We start from the raw sequence: 19,195 nt of genomic DNA, 5'->3' as shown, positions 1-19,195 counted from the left end.
ACCAATCACTAATTTTTAAGGAGGTAACACCTCAGAGTTACCATTTCTAGATAATAGGTCCCATTTCATAAACTAATTCATTCCACGGTACTGTGAATTAATTCACAAACAAATAATTTTTTTTATCGTTTACAAACTTACAAACTTCTTTAAGTTGAAATTTATATGCACCATTAATGCTGCAACCATACATCAAGTAACGCTTTGATATTGGAAGGATTCCCCATCACTACCTTAAGGAATACAATATATATATTTTTTTTTTCAATTACCATTCTCCTGTTCCACGCCCAATGAAGTCAAAAATTACTCAAAAAACCAAATGTTTTTAGCAAAAAATACGATCTTTTCTGTTCAAATATTAAAATATTTTTTTCATTCCTTCTCGAACTACAAAATAATAGCTCTCATAATGGTTAGCGAATCGAATATTTTTTCATAATTTCTACTACCCTAGTTTTAAATGATAACTACTATAAAATGCTTCATACGAATTACGCATTATTACTTATCATATCAAGTTTTTTTTCCATTTTTGTTTTTTTTTTTAACATCCCATTGCTAAATTCTTTTATCTGGCCCGAATTTTGGAAACGAAATTTAAGTCATGTTTATTTTCATGTCTTGAGGTACCCAGAACCTGATCTTTTTTAAGAGAAATGTTGACATGTTAAATTTTCGGTTCCGTTGTTGAAGTAATTTAATAATACATGGTTCAAACTAAAAATTATAGTAGATCATCGAATGGCAAAAAAAAAAAAAAATTACTTTTTGTTATATTTCGGAAACCACCTACGTTGAACCCTTGACAGATATAGCAATAAACCTGCCCATTCAGAAAAAGCAGAGCCATTTCAGGAAACGTTAGGGAATAAATGTTTAGTCAACGTCATTTTCTGAACAGAAATTTACATACATATAGGTAGATTTTTCTTGCCTAACTTTCTAGTCAACTTTCTAATAAAATTGCCTAAATCAGAATAAATATTTAATCCCTAACATTTCTGAACATAGATACCTATTTGCATTAATAAAAGCTTTACACATTGACTTAATATATGTATATGGACTGCTAGAAGCATATTCAGGTTGGTTCCACTTCTTTCTTCGCGATACTAGCGCCCTAAAAAAAGCGGAGAATAAGTGCAACATTTTTGACCAAGTGCGAAAGGAACAAATATAGAAAAACAGAGAAAGCACTACCTTTTAACGACAGATGTCATTCACTAAAAGTTTCCTCTTTTCGCCGTCTAAGGTTATACCGCTAGTAGAGCTAGAAAGATGTGGAATCATTTTATTTCAATTTTTGTATGGAAAAGTCAAACGACTAGCAGTCCATATATAGTAGGTCAATGGCTTTACATTATTGTCAAACTTGCGCAACCATTCATTTATGAAAACCAATTGGAAATGTTCGTAGCCAATTTCTCTAAGTGATGTCTAATTGACTGATTTATACAACAATAAATCAGAGAACCCGAAATCAATTCGAAATCGCAAAATAGGTTTATAAATACCTTGTCAAGGAAATTGCTCAATAGATAGTTTTTAGTACATCAAATAATGGTTCTTTTTTATTTGAATCCAGCAGAAAACAAAGGAATTTCGAACGTACTAATTTTTATTTTATTTTTTGAGTTAAAAAAAGTCTAAAATAGACCGATTTATTTAAACAATTATTAAATTTTCTACCATGAGGGTTATGTAAAATTTCTAGGCAAAAGCTAGTGAAAGATTGAAGGATTCTCAGGTGAGAATTTGGTTCTTGATTTCAAGTGAGAGTGCACTCTGTGAGTACTTATACTGTTGCCAAGGCCTTTGTATAAAAAATCTATAGTACTATCATAAAAAAAAAAACAACGCCACCAATAATAAGCTAACGAACGAACTAATGTCGTTTTCTTTCACTCCAATGAGAGTACCCTTTTAGTACTTATTTTTGCACTTTTTAAGGTTTTGTGTTCTTTGACGCCACAAAAGTGTAAAAAAAAAATTACTCCGGAGTAATTTTAGTACTACGGAGTACCCCGGATTTACTCCACATTTTTTAGTCAGATTTACACTGATTTGCACACACACTTATGAATTTGAAGTTTGACATTTTAAAATTTTGTTTGAAACGTGAAAAATGCGAAAAGTTTTTTTTTTAAACTCTTTTGTTATTAACAAAAACAACCCTTATGAATATATTTTCTACTGTATTATATTCCGCCATATATATTTCTTCCATTTTGTCGTTAATTCTTCGCTTTTTCCAAAATGAAATTGAAAACCGAATAAAAAAAAATTTTCAGCCAGTGTTCTTCATCAATAAAAAAAAATCCTGTGCCATATAACAAAAAAATCCCATTTTTTTCTGCGTTGATGGGATATTTTTATTTTACAATTTATAAAATCGAACTAAGGGTGTGTGTCAATTAGAGTGAAAAACCGATCAGAAGCATAATGAAAAATATACCAAAAGTAAAACTAAGTCCGCTTCTACACCAACGATATTATTATGCTTCATATTTTTTTGAATATTATTTTTTTTTCGATTCATAAAATGTTTTCCCTAGGCCTGTTATCACTATTTTTTTCAAGGAAATTATCCATTTTAGCCTTGTCACACACACAATTACAAACAAAAAATTACTCTCATTATGTTCTTTCACTCCAGAAAAAGGAGTAAAAATTTAGAGTACTCCTTAATAGAGTGAAAGAAAACGACATAAAAAATATGTCAAATTTCAAACAGAGATGTATATCTCATCTCCTCACTCCCATTATTGAATTCGATCTAAGCGCTATCGCGACCACCCAGGTAACGAACAAACTAAAAAATCTCACTTCATGATAATACTATTGATTTTATATACAGGGTGTCCCACAGTCACCGCCCCAAACGAAAACCATGGATTCCTGAGGTCATTTTAAGTCGAAAAACTTAAGAGGTAATTTTCTCGTTTTCGTCCAGTTTTCGAGTTACCACGGTTTTTATGATTTTTGTTCTCTTTTCCCTTATCTGGCTTTATCTTTGCCAAACTACGTTTGATTTGAAAAATTTTTTTTACAACCAATCAAGAATTTATTACAGTTTTAGTTTGTCTCAAAACTTTTTTTTCTGCGGACAACCGTTTCTCCACAATTTGGCATCAAACACAATTTTCTTCGTTTTTTAAGTTGTTTTTTACACTTTCATATCATTTAAGTCAAAAAAACACGTTAATGAGTATTAATTTTTTGTGCTTTTTATTAAAGCCCAGTTTATTTTCATAAAAAAAAATAAGTTTTATTTCATAAAAAAGGCAACTGAAATTAATTAAAAAAAATAAACAAACTGAGTGAATTAAAAAAAAAAATAATTTTTAAATACAAAATTTATTTAAATGAATTAAAACTTTTTCTGAGCTTTATTTATTTGTTTTTTTCTTAACCACAATAGCTCAGAAAAAGTTTTTAATTCATTTAAATTAATTTTTTATTTAAAAATTATTTTTTTTTTTAATTCACTCAGTTTGTTTGTTTTTTTTTTAATTACTTTCAGTAGCCTTTTTTATGAAATAAAACTTATTTTTTTTATGAAAATAAACTGGGCTTTAATAAAAAGCACACAAAATTAATACTCATTAACGTGTTTTTTTGACTTAAATGATATGAAAGTGTAAAAAACAACTTAAAAAACGAAGAAAATTGTGTTTGATGCCAAATTGTGGAGAAACAGTTGTCCGCAGAAAAAAAAGTTTTGAGACAAACTAAAACTGTAATAAATTCTTGATTGGTTGTAAAAAAAAATTTTCAAATCAAACGTAGTTTAGCAAAGATAAAGCTAGATAAGGGAAAAGAGAACAAAAATCATAAAAACCGTGGTAACTCGAAAACGGGACGAAAACGAGAAAATTACCTCTTAAGTTTTTCGACTTAAAATGACCTCAGGAATCCATGGTTTTCGTTTGGGGCGGTGACTGTGGGACACCCTGTATACAGGGTGTCCCACAGTCACCGCCCCAAATGAAAACCATGGATTCCTGGGGTCATTTTAAGTCGAAAAACTTAAGTGGTAATTTTCTCGTTTTCGTCCCGTTTTCGAGTTACCACGGTTTTTATGATTTTTGCTCTCTTGTCCTTTAACTGGCCTTATCTTTGCCAAACTACGTTTGATTTGAAAGATTTTTTTTACAACCAATCAAGAATTTATTACAGTTTAAGTTTTTTTCAAAACTTTTTTTTCTGCGGACAACCGTTTATCCACAATTTTGCATCGAACACAATTTTCTTCGTTTTTTAAGTTGTTTTTTACACTTTCATATCATTTAAGTCAAAAAAACACGTTAATGAGTATTGTTTTTTTGTGCTTTTTATTAAAGCCCAGTTAATTTTCATAAAAAAAATAAGTTTCATTTCATAAAAAAGGCTACTGAAAGTAATTAAAAAAAATAAACAAACTGAGTGAATTAAAAAAAAAAATAATTTTTAAATAAAAAATTAATTTAAATTAATTAAAAACTTTTTCTGAGCTGTTGTGGTTAAGAAAAGAACAAATAGATAAAGCTTAGAAAGAGTTTAAATTCATTTAAATTAATTTTGTATTTAAAAATTATTTTTTTTTTTTAATTCACTCAGTTTGTTTATTTTTTTTAATTACTTTCAGTAGCCTTTTTTATGAAATGAAACTTATTTTTTTTATGAAAATTAACTGGGCTTTAATAAAAAGCACAAAAAAACAATACTCATTAACGTGTTTTTTTGACTTAAATGATATGAAAGTGTAAAAAACAACTTAAAAAACGAAGAAAATTGTGTTCGATGCAAAATTGTGGATAAACGGTTGTCCGCAGAAAAAAAAGTTTTGAGACAAACTTAAACTGTAATAAATTCTTGATTGGTTGTAAAAAAAATCTTTCAAATCAAACGTAGTTTGGCAAAGATAAGGCCAGTTAAAGGACAAGAAAGCAAAAATCATAAAAACCGTGGTAACTCGAAAACGGGACGAAAACGAGAAAATTACCACTTAAGTTTTTCGACTTAAAATGACCCCAGGAATCCATGGTTTTCATTTGGGGCGGTGACTGTGGGACACCCTGTATACAAGGGCCAAGGCCTGTGATTATATTTGAATATTCACCAACACTGATATAAAATTTCAGAATTGAGTGCAACTGAGTATACATATTCTATTGGATTTCAGAATGAGTGAATCCTTGAGTGAAACCAGTCTGGAACGACATTATTTTTATAATACAAAACTTTATTCGCTATCCATTATGAGGCCCCATATTACCATCAAATTTTATTCTGTTTTATATTTGTTTCGTTTAATTTGTTTCAAACACATTTTTTGTGTTTAAGAGGTTTTCCATATTTGTCACAGATAACAACAAACACACATACACACCAATTTATCTATTGCACAAGAATATTTTTCATATAAATTTTTATTTTTTTATTTTCAATAAATATATTTTATTCATATAAATTCACCTAAATTAGGACAGACCTAAAATTATACATATAATTTATTTTTTATTCTTATAATTTTATGTAAAATACACTTAAGTTTTTTCATTAAAATGTTTGTTTTTTTTTTTTTTTCAAAGCCAGTGCGACAGAAAATGTATTTTTTTTTTTTTTTTTTTGTTTTAATACATATACAACAATATATATGATTAAATAATTTTTATTTTTGTTTAATACATAGGTATACATATATCTATAAATTTTATTTAATAAATATAAATATAATTGTGTTTGTTTTTGCTCTTTTAAAATTTAATTTATATCTTCAATTTATAACCATTACATTTAATATATCAATAAGTCAATAAATCAATAAATTTCTTTTTAAATTTCTTTTTTAATGTGTGCAAAATCACACTACAACAAAATTTTATTCACAATTAATTTTATTTATTATTATAATTATAGAGCTTTGCATAAGTATGATACAGTGTATTTTTTTTGTTTTAAATATAAATTTCTCGTTGTGCTTATTTGCGTTTTTAGTTATTATTTTTATATGCAATTTTTTGTTTTGTTTTGTTGAATAATTTATTTTTTGTAATAACAATTATCTTTATTTCAATTAAATTGATTTTTTTTGTTTTTTTTTTCTTTATAAACTAACAAATTAATTTATTTTTTATTGTAAAATATCTTTTTATTCTTGTCCAAAATACAAATTAAATAATAATTATTTAAATACTAAACATTTAGTTCACAGCAATGTTATAACTTGTTTCTGAAACGTAACATTTATATAATATAATATATATGTATGCATATATTTTGTTTTATTTTAATTTTTAATTAATTTTTTGTTTTATTTGGAATGCAATGCAACATCCAATTTTTTAAAATAGAAAATATATTCTTATTCTTTTCTTTAAACATTGTTTAAATATTTGTACCATTCTCCATAATATATTATGTTTTTTTTTTTTGTTTAATTTTTTGTTTGTTTTTATAATTAGCTATCTAAAATATTTATTATAGTATTTAATATTTTAATTATCCACTGAATCATTTAGCTACTTTATGAGATAGAAAAGAATGACCAGAGAACAAAAAGAGAGATAGAGAGTGAGAGAGTAATAAATTTTTAAATTATAGTTAAAAAATATGTACAAATTGTTTTTTTTTTTTGTATTGAATTTTTTTTCAAATAAAATTCATTTATTTTGTATTTTATTTTGTGATGCACCATAATATTGTATCAAAAGAAAAGTTTAAAGCACCAAAAAATGTGTACACCATTCAAAATCTAATTTACAAGCGCGAAAAATGTTTAGCTTGTCAGTAAAAAAAAATTTCAAGTGTGGCATTGTATTTTTTTTTCTTTTTTCTAAAAAATATGTTATTCCCTATTTTGAAGGGAATTTTAACAACGAGTATTCTTGTCATAAGAAATTAGGACGGAAGTAAAAGAAACTCGTCTTTTACTCTTGTTCATCCATTATCTCTTTCTCCAATTATGAATTTTTATTTATTTTTTTTTTTTTATTTAAGTCCTTTTCTGACCAAAAATGATTTGATTCCCCAAATTCTGTATTTGTGCTGGTTGCTGCTGGCGCTGCTAACGAGACAATGTTGAAATATATGAAGAACTTTTTCCCAAAAAAACATTTTTTTTTTTTTTTTGTGTTTGTGAGATGGATGAAGAAGACATAAAAACACATCATGTCCTTCTTGTCCTTGTTTATCACAAACACAACATACACAAAATTATTTTTATTATTTTTTGTTGTTGTTGTTTAATGTTTGTACGATTAAAATATTCGCTACAGCAATTTTTACTTTGCATCATCTTGTTCCATTGGCTCTTCAGATTCACCTCGTGATAACGTTCTGAAATGGAAGATTTTTGTTTGTTTTGAAATATATCTATTTTCAGGTTGTTGGTTAATGTTAGATCTTACCTGTTTGGAGGTTGCATTGAAAGCCCAGCCATTGCTGTTACAGTCTCAGATTCTTCTCGTTCAGTTCGTAGAGCTTGCATGGCCGACATGGCAACCGTGTGCGCTGAACGACGTACACAAGGCCAATGGGACATCTAATTAAACAAAAAGAAAATGTTTCATTTAGAAGAAATAATGCAATATGTTTAACATTATTTGTGATACCAAAATAAATATAGAATTACTGTTTGATAGAAAAAAGTACGTATACACCACAGTGACTGAATGATTTACAGTGCTAAATTAACCCTCTGTAGGCACACCTCTTTTTTGCGAATTTGGTTTATACTTTTTCATGTCACTAGAACTTTTTCCGGTCTCACTATTTTATAGAGAATCATATATGAAATTGATGTAGAAAATTGGGAGGAATTCGAATATTGTTTTCACAATTCAAAAAAATGTATTTTCACCCTTCTAAAGGCACTTTTTTGTGACCACTTTTAATTTTTATCCTGCCAAATTCGCACCCCTGTGCAACGCATCTGCCTTGAGGCATTTAGGTCATATTTTTAGATTTTCAAACATTGCGGCTCTTCCAAAAAAACTATGTTTCGAAAAAAAAAGTTTAAAAAAAAACAGCTAACCCCCAAAGCCATAAGAACTGATTTAAAAAAATGTAAGTAAGTCAATTTTAATTTACACGCCAGCGTTATAGAGAGAAATGAGTCACTTGCAGATATACTAATTTACAAGTTTAAAGCAGCAGAAATTTAGCAAGAAGTGCCAGGGTCCGGTCGCCCTGGCAGACTTTTTTGTTTTAATTAAAAAACGCAAAACTATGGGACGGAATAATTTCATTTTTTAACTCAATAATGGTATTTTTTAACATTCCTTATTTCCCAGATAGACCAGTGCCAATTCCTTCGAAAAAAGTTAAATCTATATCTACAACTTCTACTCAAATAATTTTTTTTATATAACCTCAAACATAGTAAGAAAAATTCTAAAAATACGATTTTTTTCATTTTTATCTTTAACAAAATCAGTTGGATTTTAATAAACTTGGTTAAAGCTTACTCTTATTTATGTTTTTGTAACCTAATTTTATTTTTTTTCAGCGAATAATTATTTTTTGTATTTTTGATAAAATAGCATATTTCAACAAAAAAAAGTTATCGAAAATTTTTTTTGATTTTTGAAAAGTTTGGTATGCCATGTCTAAGACTAAAACCTTTTTTAAAGGCTATGTAAATAAAATGCACGACTGGGGTCGCACGTACTTGCTCTTGCAATTCAAAGCACCTCTATGTTAGTCTACTTGTAGATTTTAAAAGCTGGATTCAAATTAAAAAAAAAAATTGATTTGGGGAATAGCCGACATTTAGGGCAAAATTTTGTTAAATGAAAAAAAGTTTTTTTGTTATTTGACTTTTTTGAGAAAAAATAAAAATGCAGTTTTATTGCCACTGTTTTAAATATTACGTATACAAAGTTTAATCAAAATCGTTAGAGCCGTTTTCGAGAAATTTGCAATACCGTATTTTTTTGTATGGGAGGTATACGTTCTAAACGAGATATAAAAAAAAACCAACTTTCAGAATTCCATAAAAATCATCTGTACCAAATTTGACGAAAATCCGTCCACCCGTTTAGGCTGTGGAAATGTGTACAGATGGACGCACAGACGAACGGACGGAATTGATAGACCAGTGCCAATTCCTTCGAAAAAAGTTAAATCTAGATCTACAACTTCTACTCAAATAATTTTTTTTATATAACCTCAATCATAGTAAGAAAAATAAAAAAATACGATTTTTTTCATTTTTATCTTTAACAAAAACAGTTGGATTTTAATAAACTTGGTTAAAGCTTACTCTTTTTTGTTTTTGTAACCTAATTTTAATTTTTTTTCAGCGAATAATTATTTTTTGTATTTTTGATAAAATAGCCTATTTTCAACAAAAAAAAAGTTATCGAAATTTTTTTTGATTTTTGAAAAGTTTGGTATGCCATGTCTAAGACTAAAACCTTTTTTAAAGGCTATGTAAATAAAATGCACGACTGGGGTCGCACGTACTTGCTCTTGCAATTCAAAGCACTTCTATGTTAGTCTACTTGTAGATTTTAAAAGCTAGATTCAAATTAAAAAAAAATTGATATTGGGGAAGAGCCGACATTTAGGGCAAAATTTTGTTAAATGAAAAAAAGTTTTTGATGTTATTTGACTTTTTTGAGAAAAAAATAAAAATACAGTTTTATTGCCACTGTTTTAAATATTACGTATACAAAGTTTAATCAAAATCGTTAGAGCCGTTTTCGAGAAATTTGCAATATCGTATTTTTTTGTATGGGAGGTATACGTTCTAAACGAGATATAAAAAAAAACCAACTTTCAGAATTCCATAAAAATCATCTGTACCAAATTTGACGAAAATCCGTCCACCCGTTTAGGCTGTGGAAATGTGTACAGATGGACGCACGGACGGAATTGCGAGACCCACTTTTTTGGAATTCTCCATCATCATAATGTTGGTTTTGATTAAAACCTCAAATTTTTTTTTCGACACGAAACCAATTCTTGCCCTATAGAGCAAGAGTAAAACTACACTTTTATTTCAGAAAATATTGGGAAAATTGAAAGAATAAAATAAAAGGAATTTTTAAAATCAAGTTTTCTGTAAATGACAGTAATATTGGCCATCATTGCATATATATTTCCATAGTACTATCATGAAGTGAAACGATCTTAGGAACTCTAGTGGTGACTTGAAAAAGCAGAATTTGTATGAAAAAAACACACTGAGCGCCACCTCAAAAAAGTGGCGACATGAACTAAGACTAAATTCGACTTCATGATATTACTATAGAAATATATATACAATGTTGGCCATTTAGATTTAGATAGAAACCAAATTATTGACCTTAAAAATTCGAATCTAGTATAAGAATTGTTCTAGCTTGCAAAGTTTTTGAAATATCGAATTTCAAAACTTCCAAAAAAAATCTCACCCGTATTGCGAATAATTACTATCAATTGCTAGTTAATAAATCGTCGCCCTAGTATTGAAGAGCCACTTTTACATTTTTGGGAAGATTATTGCGAAAGAACTAACAGCTTTTGATTTTTTAGTATAATATATAGTTAAAATGTATATTTTATATACATACATGTTATTGGACATCTGAAATTAATTTAGTTTTCAAAATATTTAAATTTTTGTCCAAGATGAGTTTGCCGTATACGCCATGAAAATCAGAAGTTTTTTTTATTCATACACGTCGTAAAAAAAAAAAACATAAACGATGTAAGACGTACATCAAAACAATTTTCAAAATTTTCGTAAATTGCATGAAAAGTTTGACGTAAATGCCAAAATTTGCTGTTTTTGTCAAAAAAAATAGCGAATATCTCTGCAACTAAAAAAAGATACATAAAAAAAAACGGATAACAGATGTGAAAAGAGCAACCTCGAAAACATAAGACTGCATCTAGTTCAAAAAGTGCAATTTGGCGTATACGGCACTTCAATACTTCGTTGCGTAACTGCTTCAATTGATAAATCAACAAATTTTTGTCAAAAAAATGGTCATGTTTCTGGAATTGATATCTTCTTTCTTTACCCAAAACATCACAAAAATTGTGTTTTAATGCATTTTTTTCTGAAATGTGGCCAAACCCAATTGCGATTTTAAGAAACTTTTAGGACATCAGTAAAGGTTATCGTTCCTAACTACTTCTATCAGTAAAAATTGTGTTAAATATTCTATGTTCTGGGTCACAGGTCTTGTTTGTCTTATTGGACATTCAAAATTCTAAAGTTCTAAAGCATGACTTGAAAAAATAAATATTTTGATTCGAATTCGAAATCAGAGCTGCAAATACATATTCTCTTTACCAATACTAACTTTATAATGAAATAGTTATTATTATTTGTTACTTTGAAAGCCTTTTTTGTTTTAATTAAACAAAAAAGTACTCATACACCACAGTGAACATTTAATTTTGTAAAAAAATTTATTTGTACGTTAATAACCGCCAAAAATGAGATAATAATTTTAAATTAATCTTAGACCACTACATCTAAATGTACACTTACCTGTATAGCAATAGTTTTTTGTAACGTATCAACAGCATTCTGACATGGCGGACGTGATAATTCTGCCTCAGCAATTGGTGCTGTTTCATCGCCCAACAGCGCTCTAACACATTCTTGTGCTGAATCACATATCGCTGGCAAATCATAACCTCCTTCTAAGGCTAGAACAATCTTCCCCCCAGCCAATTGCATTAATTCTCGCGTCATATAACCAAAACATGCTGGTGACACTAAATAACCACCCAACGGAGCCGGATGTCCAGCTGCGGCATCAAAACCCGCTGATACTAAAACAATATCAGGATTGAATTCCCGTGCAATAGGCATGACAACAGTACGGAATGCAGCTAAATATTCAGCATCTCCCAATGGTGGATTCAATGCACCCGACCATGAGACATTCACATTAAAACCAACTCCAGCACCAGTACCACACTGTTGAATAAAATTGAAATTAAATACTTTCATATGATGGGATGGTATACAAAAACTCACCTCTGTTGGACCACCAGTACCAGGAAAGAAATTACCATCATCATGCCTATGAATCGAAAGGTACAACACATTCCCCGAATCATAGAATGCCTGCTGAGTTCCATTCCCATGATGCACATCCCAATCGACAATCAGTATCTTCTTCATTTCCGACGGCAAACGCTGACGCAATATCTTTGCCGCAATAGCCACTGAGTTGAAAAAACAAAAACCCATGGCCAAATTCGATTCAGCATGATGGCCAGGCGGACGCACTACCGCAAAACCATTCTTCAGGTCACCTTTAGCTGTTTTAAATGCCAAATCAATCACACAACCGGCTGCCATGCGAGCCGCTGCCGCAGTATGGTGTTCATTCCACGTCGTATCAAGATCCACACCCACTCCGCCACATCCTAGCCTAACAAAGCTCACAGAAGGCGCAATTTCAAGCTTCTGTCGATTCAGCTGATTTGAACCGAACAACAAAGCATGAGCCTCTGAGTGTACTGTTTGTAATTCTTCTTGTGTAGCTTTACGTGATCGCAAACGATCACATCGATTTGCCAGGCCAGTTTCAATTAATCTAGCCCAGACACTTTGCAAGCGGCCACTATGCTCGGGATGTGACGAATTGTTACCACAAACGCAGGCATGTTTTAGCATTAAATTGTCAAAAGCTAGCCCCGTTGTGATTTTGTGCGGACTCTCGATCACATGACGTCGATGTGGCATACTCAGATTGACCGGTGGAATATGATCGGCAGAGGAGGAAGTCACAATCGGCTGTATGTGTTGTTGTCCAGTATCAGGAATTTGACTGAGACCATGTGGTCCCAAATGCACCAGCGGGCTGGACAATGTCCGCGATAGAGGACGGATTAAACCACGTGCCACGGCATCGTCGACCTAAAAAAATGGAACGGAACGGTTCGCGTTTTTTTTTTGTTTTAGTTTTTTTTATTTCTTTAGTGGGAAACCGAAACAGAAACAGGGACAACATCGATCATTCCTCCTCTCACCTGCAATGAATGCATATACAGCAGTTCCCTCTGTTGCTGTAGGTACTCTTGGTCGCGCATTTTAGATTTCAAGAGAGCAGCTTCCAGGGCCGTCTCTTCAGGTATACTTCTTTGAGATGTACTGGTTATCACAGAATTGGCCAATACAGTCTTGGGCGGTTGTTTTTTGTCGGTAAGATCTATCACTTCGTCATTGGTGGACTCTTCGGCGGCTTCCTTCAGTTGGTGTTGTTGTTGGTGCTGCTGTTGTTGGTCACGACCGCTGCGGGTGAGAACTGTTTGGCGGATTTTTTGCGTTAGCAACATATGCTGTTGCTCATAGGCTTGTCGTTCCGCCTGTGAATTATAAAGAAAAAGAGTTAAGACGAGGGATATTATACAACAAATATTAGGGTGGGTCAAAAAAATAGATTTTTTTTTTTTGATTTTATACTCTGGAAAATCGATTGAGAGACACTTCTAGAATATATTCACCAAATGTGAGCTCTAAAAAATAAAAATTGGAAGATCGTCCGTTTCGCAGTTTTCCATTTTTACCTCAATCTTATATAAAAAAAATCATTTTTTTATCAATCGACTTTTTCGCAAATTTCCTTGAAATATTCTTGTAGGAAATTAAACGCTCTACAAAGAAGACCTTAAATAATTTGTTCGTTTATCTAACCGTTTAAAACTTAAACGTGGTATAAAAAAAAGTCCAAGGTGTTAAATCGATAGCTTTAATAGTACAGGTAAAACTTGGCAAACAGTTCGGTTTTGGGATAAGAACCAAGGATAAAAAAGTCTAGAAAAAAAAGTTGGGCGGAAGGGTTTTTTTTCGTGTACAAAAGGGAGGGGGTAAGAATGTCAAAAATAAAGTGAAAAAATTATTTATGGTACATGTTTTCAAGGTATTTTTCGATGCTGAATTTGATGACATAAAAATAAAGTCAATACGATTGCTCTAAAGAAAAGTTATTGTCGATTGAAAACAAGGAATATTGATTTTTGACTTTAACAGGTAAAATATTATCGAAACCCATGTGGAAAACATAATAAAATTCGGGATGAAGGTTTTAGATAAAGCAGGGAATCTTTCATAAAGTTCTTAAAAATATTTTTGGTGAAAGGGTGTTTTTTTTTTATGGATTGAGTTATGTGTGAGAAAGGTATCATAACAGCTGACATAAAATTTTTCAAACTTGGTGAAAAAGTTTTGTAAGTTATAAGAACTAAGAATCTCTAGAGTCTACAAAATTATCTTGAGTGAAAGGGTGTTTTTTTTTTAGGAAATGATGGAATTCGGAATTAATACCTACCACAGAAAATGGGACAAAAATGTTACATCAATGAAAATTGGTTCAAATGTTTCATTTATAACCCAAACTAAGAATCTAAGCAATCTATATAAATATTTTAAGTGAAAGGGTGTTTTTTTTTTTTGGAAATTCCGTGATAAGTCCGATAAAATCAAGGGTATAACAGGTAAGTTTATGAAATTTATTAAAAATGTTGTCTTTCCCATGGGAATTACGAATAAAATAAGTTAATACATTTTTTTTTTCGTGTGAAAGGGTGTTTTTTTTTTAAGGGTAGCGAAAATGTGGGTACCTATATTGGAAAAAGTATAAGTAATAATAGTAATGGTACCCTTTTGAAAATCAGCAATTATGTTACTTTTGATATTAGAAACAAGAAACTAAAGTGCCTATAAGAATATCATGGTTGAAAGGGTGTTTTTTTTTTGTTGTAAAAACGTTGAATTTGGGAAAGAAAACAAGAATAAAGGGTTTTCATAAAAAAATTTAGGTAAAAGGGTGTTTTTTTTTGTCGAAGAGTCAGTAAAATATGTAATTGGTCCCAAAAACCAATGATTTGTGTAAAAAATAAAATGAATCATTCGCTTTGGAACTTATTACAGATTTTACTGACTCTTTGAAAAAACACCCTTCCATCCAATTTTTTTTTATAGACTTTTTTGACCCTTCTTTCTAATCCTAAAAGCAAACTTTTTGCAAAGTTTTATGAGTGTAACAATTTTTTTTTGTTTATTTTATGTACTATTTTAACTGTACTATAACCGTTTAGAATAATATTCGATTTTTTTGACCCACCTTAACAAATATGTACATATATTCTACTTACATCACTGTTCTCATAATGAGTCTGCACAATATTGACCTGCCCAGTCCCCGTCAGCATTGGATGACCCAAAGGCAATGGTGCCGATTGTGTCCGACCCAATGGCCGATGACCCTGCTTATTTAGCCGAGCATGGGCCACTTGGACATCGGTTATTGGCTGGCCATACATAGGAAGTGGATGCATACCCATCGAGACACTTGTCATTGGTGTATTGGCAGCATGTGCTTGCGGCGGCATTTCAATCGACCCAGCCGACGATGATGACGCCGATGTGTTAGATCTTGTCGATGGTGGAGGTATTCCAGTGCTACTGCTAGCTGCTGCAGCATGATGATGATCATAGGGTGGCAAAGGATTGTAATAAGTTGGAGCACCAGCACCAATCATTGGTTGAGCAGCGGCAGCTTGTTGCCGCAATGCAGTTAACATGGCAAAATTAGCAGCGGCAGGTGTATGCGCGTTGGGTAAATGCGGTCGTCCCAATGAGATATTCGGCATGGATGGCGAACTGAATAGGGACAAATCATTAATACTGCTGCGTGGGCCCGATTGATATTGAGCGACATCTTCATTTTCTTCTTGTATTGGTTGACTTGTGGGTGAACCTCGACTCCCACCCGTTACAAGTGAGGGTGGTGAATTTGGTCCAGAATCAGGAGTACTATTGCAGTCTAATAAAAAGAGTAAAAAATGATGATTTGTTAATTTAAAGTTGATTAAATAAAAGATTTTATAAATAAAAAATTAGTTTTGCTTCATTTTTTAGTGAATTAATACAAAAGCATCAAAAATTGAAAAAAAAAAAATGTTATCCAAAAAATTTGGGAATAAGAAAAAAAAAACCAAACATTTAAAACAACACTAAAATATAAATATGCATTAAAAAGTGTATGGGTAAATAATTGTAATTAATTATTTAAGTTTTCTTTGTATTAATTCGCCGATAAGTGTTTTTGGTTGTTTTTTTTTTTTTTTTTTTGATACGTACTTGCTAATGTTGAATTGTGCTTTGCCTGGCGTCTTTGAATAGCTTGAAGATGCCTTTCTTGACGTCGAGCAGCTGATGGACCAATCCTTGCTTTGCGATCGATGACACTTTGTTTGAGGCGTAATTTCAGCAAATTCGGCTCGGATGCTAGTAGGTAGGATAATTTACCATTTTTGTTATACAATTTAATACTCTAAGGCTATTTTTTATTTGTGTGTTTTAATTTTAAGTTTTAATAAAAATTATCAGCAATTTAACGACAGATAACTAGTTTAAGAATTCTTAAATGGTTCCTATTTTTAACTTTATGATAAAAAAACCCTCGTCTAAAAAAAATATTTACTTATAAATGTTTCTAAAAATGTTGTTTTTTCTTTGTTATTTAAAGAATAATTTAAAAACTGCTTAAATTAAACTATGCAGATAATTGAATTTAAAATGAATATTATAAACGGTTATTTTGTCCTAGTCCTCACTTAGTTCTACTTTCTTCTTTTTTATTCGTTTTCGAATCTGATCAATTAAAATCTATGAATTCACGTTTTTTGAAATATAATAAATTTAAAATGCGATCTTATCTCCAAAACCTGACATTATAATTTTAAAGTCAACCTTAAAACAAAGAATTGCTAACAACATAACAATAAAATGATCAAACTTTTTATGAAAATAAAAAATATTTAAGAATTAGCATAATTATAGCTCTTGAAGTACATTATGTTAAATCGCTTTGGCCAATTTCGCGAAAATTTAGATTTTGTTTTAAAATGTTTTGTCAATAAAAATCAATTATAAATAAAATTTTTAACTTATTAACAAATGTGCCATATTGAAGGGAAAGTTCAATTTATCTACTTTGTATCTACTTGTAATCTATATGGTTTTTTTTTAGAGTTCAGAAGAGGGATTTTTGCAATTTTATTACGCGGAAAACCGAAAACCGAGCAGTTTTCGGATTTCTTCAAATACAAAATTGAAAATAGGAAAAATAATATGGAACGTGAGTCAAAGGCTTACAACCAAGAGACTGGTGTTTAAACAAACAAGTTCTCATGTCTGAAATGATTTTATTTTTCACATTCACAAGAGGAAGTTTTCTTTGTTCCATTTTTCTTTTGTCAAGTGACTGGGTTATTGGTGACTGGATTATTGGTAAAAAGGAAAACTAGCATAAACAAAAACACATTTCGTCACCCGAGAGTTGTTTTGTCGTAAACGCCAAAATGCACTTTTTTAAACTGGATATGTAGTAATAGGTTTTAGAACGTTCTCTTTTCATTTCTGTTATCAGATTTGTCCTATCGTTTACCGTTACTGAGATAATTAGTGTGCATTTTGTCGTATATCCACAAAATAAGCATCGGATTAGCGTTGGTTTGTCGTAAGCGCCAACTTTTGGCGTTTACGACAAAAATTCTATGTATTTTTCAGCTTTTTTTTTCTTCAGTATTGTTTTGTCGTACGTCGTACAAAACAGATAGGGTAGAAAATTTCGAACTTGTTTTGTCTTACATGTATGTAGGTATATGACCCAAATAGAATATAAACAAATATAATAAACCTACTAGAAAAGTATTTATTGAAAATAAGGACTTCATGTGCTATAAGGACAATGAAATTAAAAACTAAGGGCTGCATTAAGCTTTGCGCTACTTGAGGTTTTGCACTATTAATAGAGGTGCAAGGAAGAAAAATGTGCATCTGAGAGACATCTCAAATGTTGTATTTAATTTTGTCATGGTTCTTGTCGTTTGTTCCTGCCGCTAGATACTTGACCTCATCCTCGGTCACAAGTACCGCTTATAAATATGTACACTGGTTGATCTTCTATCGAACACAAGATCAAGAAGTCGGTCGCGGGCGCCGCTTCGTTCAAGCGCGTTGTCTTGAGCGAAGTGAAAAAAGGTCGCTGTTTTATTGTTGTACACTTATTGATCTTGTCACTTCGTTCGCGCGCGCTGTCTTCAACGAAGTAAAGTGAAAAAAAGGTTGCTGTTTTATTGCTGTATACGACTGTAGTCGTGAGCGCCGAGCCCGTGGCGCCTCTTCGTTCAAGCGCGTTGTCGTGAACGAAGCGAAAAAGGGTTGCTGTGAGTTTTGTTATTGCACCCGATCGCAAAAAACACCTGCTGGTCGAAAATTATTTTTTTAAGGCGCCATTGTTCTTCGCTAAATTTGCGTTATTGTTTTGCAAATTGATGATACTGATGATACTTTTACACTATTTTATAAAGCGAGCGGTAGAAAAGTGGAATATAAAAGCTCATCAATATTTAAAACATATAAAAAGCCTACCATAGCAACTCCTGTAAATTTGATCAGCCAATGTCTTCAAATTACTAAAAAAATCTAACTCGATAACTAAGGATAAGATTATTTATATTAAAAGCCTTTTCATATTTATGCCTAAATCAGACCAAGAATATTATGAAGCGTCAAATCAAAAAATTAGAATAAATTCTTTAGTTTGATATTTACCTATTTAATTTACTTTTATTTATGACCATATATTAATTTAACCAAACTTGGTTTATTTTTATTTTATTTCTTTCATATTTCATAGCCATAGGATGACTTTTATTTTTTGTTAAGACATTTTTTAAATTTTTTTTATGTTTATGGTCATATTTTTTGGTTTTTCTTTATTTTAGATATATTTATTTTAATAATTGAGCCTCTAAGTCAAACCAATACTACTTCTATGTAATAAGAAACTATTTTTTAAATATTTAATTAATAAATAAAAACGAACTGTGAAAATTTTTTAATTTATTTTTTAGTATTGGAATTTTGTACGTGCGCCTACTTTGTCGTACGTGTACGGGATGGAAAAAAAGTTGATTTTGGTGGCGTTTACGACAAACTGATTTTGGATAAAAACCTTGATAATTTGAAAACTAAAATAGATGTGACAATTTTGAAAACATAAATATAAAGAAGATATCGCACAAAATATTCTATTAAAAATTGAAAAAAATCTATCGGCCAGTTTTTTTTTTATAAAAGCTCAAACCTTAAAATGCGATTTCCCAAAATTCCAAAATTGGCGTATACGACAAAACAATTCTCAGGCGACGATTTTACAAATACATTTCAAAAATGTTTATTGTTTGC

General features: G+C 30.6%; 2 protein-coding genes across 10 annotated transcripts in view; one reads left to right on the top strand and one right to left on the bottom strand.

The window, feature by feature from the left end:
• LOC129909803 (ubiquitin carboxyl-terminal hydrolase 30 homolog) overlaps nucleotides 1-19,195 on the top strand; it is a 228,063-nt gene that overhangs the window by 48,715 nt on the left and 160,153 nt on the right. The gene's annotated exons all lie outside the window — the stretch shown is intronic.
• The window catches only part of LOC129909798 (histone deacetylase 4), a 116,502-nt gene continuing 104,358 nt past the window's right edge, over nucleotides 7,052-19,195 (bottom strand). For 8 of the 9 annotated variants that reach the window (XM_055986881.1, XM_055986876.1, XM_055986879.1 and 5 more), the window contains 7 exons: nucleotides 16,082-16,228; nucleotides 15,094-15,764; nucleotides 12,970-13,305; nucleotides 11,969-12,856; nucleotides 11,474-11,908; nucleotides 7,395-7,528; nucleotides 7,052-7,323 (listed from right to left, as the gene is read on the bottom strand). In XM_055986881.1, coding sequence (XP_055842856.1) covers nucleotides 7,269-7,323; nucleotides 7,395-7,528; nucleotides 11,474-11,908; nucleotides 11,969-12,856; nucleotides 12,970-13,305; nucleotides 15,094-15,764; nucleotides 16,082-16,228 — 2,666 coding nt within the window. In that variant the 3' untranslated portion in view covers nucleotides 7,052-7,268. The remainder of the gene's footprint in view (nucleotides 7,324-7,394; nucleotides 7,529-11,473; nucleotides 11,909-11,968; nucleotides 12,857-12,969; nucleotides 13,306-15,093; nucleotides 15,765-16,081; nucleotides 16,229-19,195) is intronic. The other variant, XM_055986885.1, reaches the window with a different exon arrangement.

This window comes from Episyrphus balteatus, chromosome 2, assembly GCF_945859705.1.
Source record: "Episyrphus balteatus chromosome 2, idEpiBalt1.1, whole genome shotgun sequence".
NCBI classification, from domain to species: domain Eukaryota; kingdom Metazoa; phylum Arthropoda; class Insecta; order Diptera; family Syrphidae; genus Episyrphus; species Episyrphus balteatus.
Note: the sequence above shows the minus strand (reverse complement) of the source record. Positions and strands in the feature narration are given on the sequence as shown.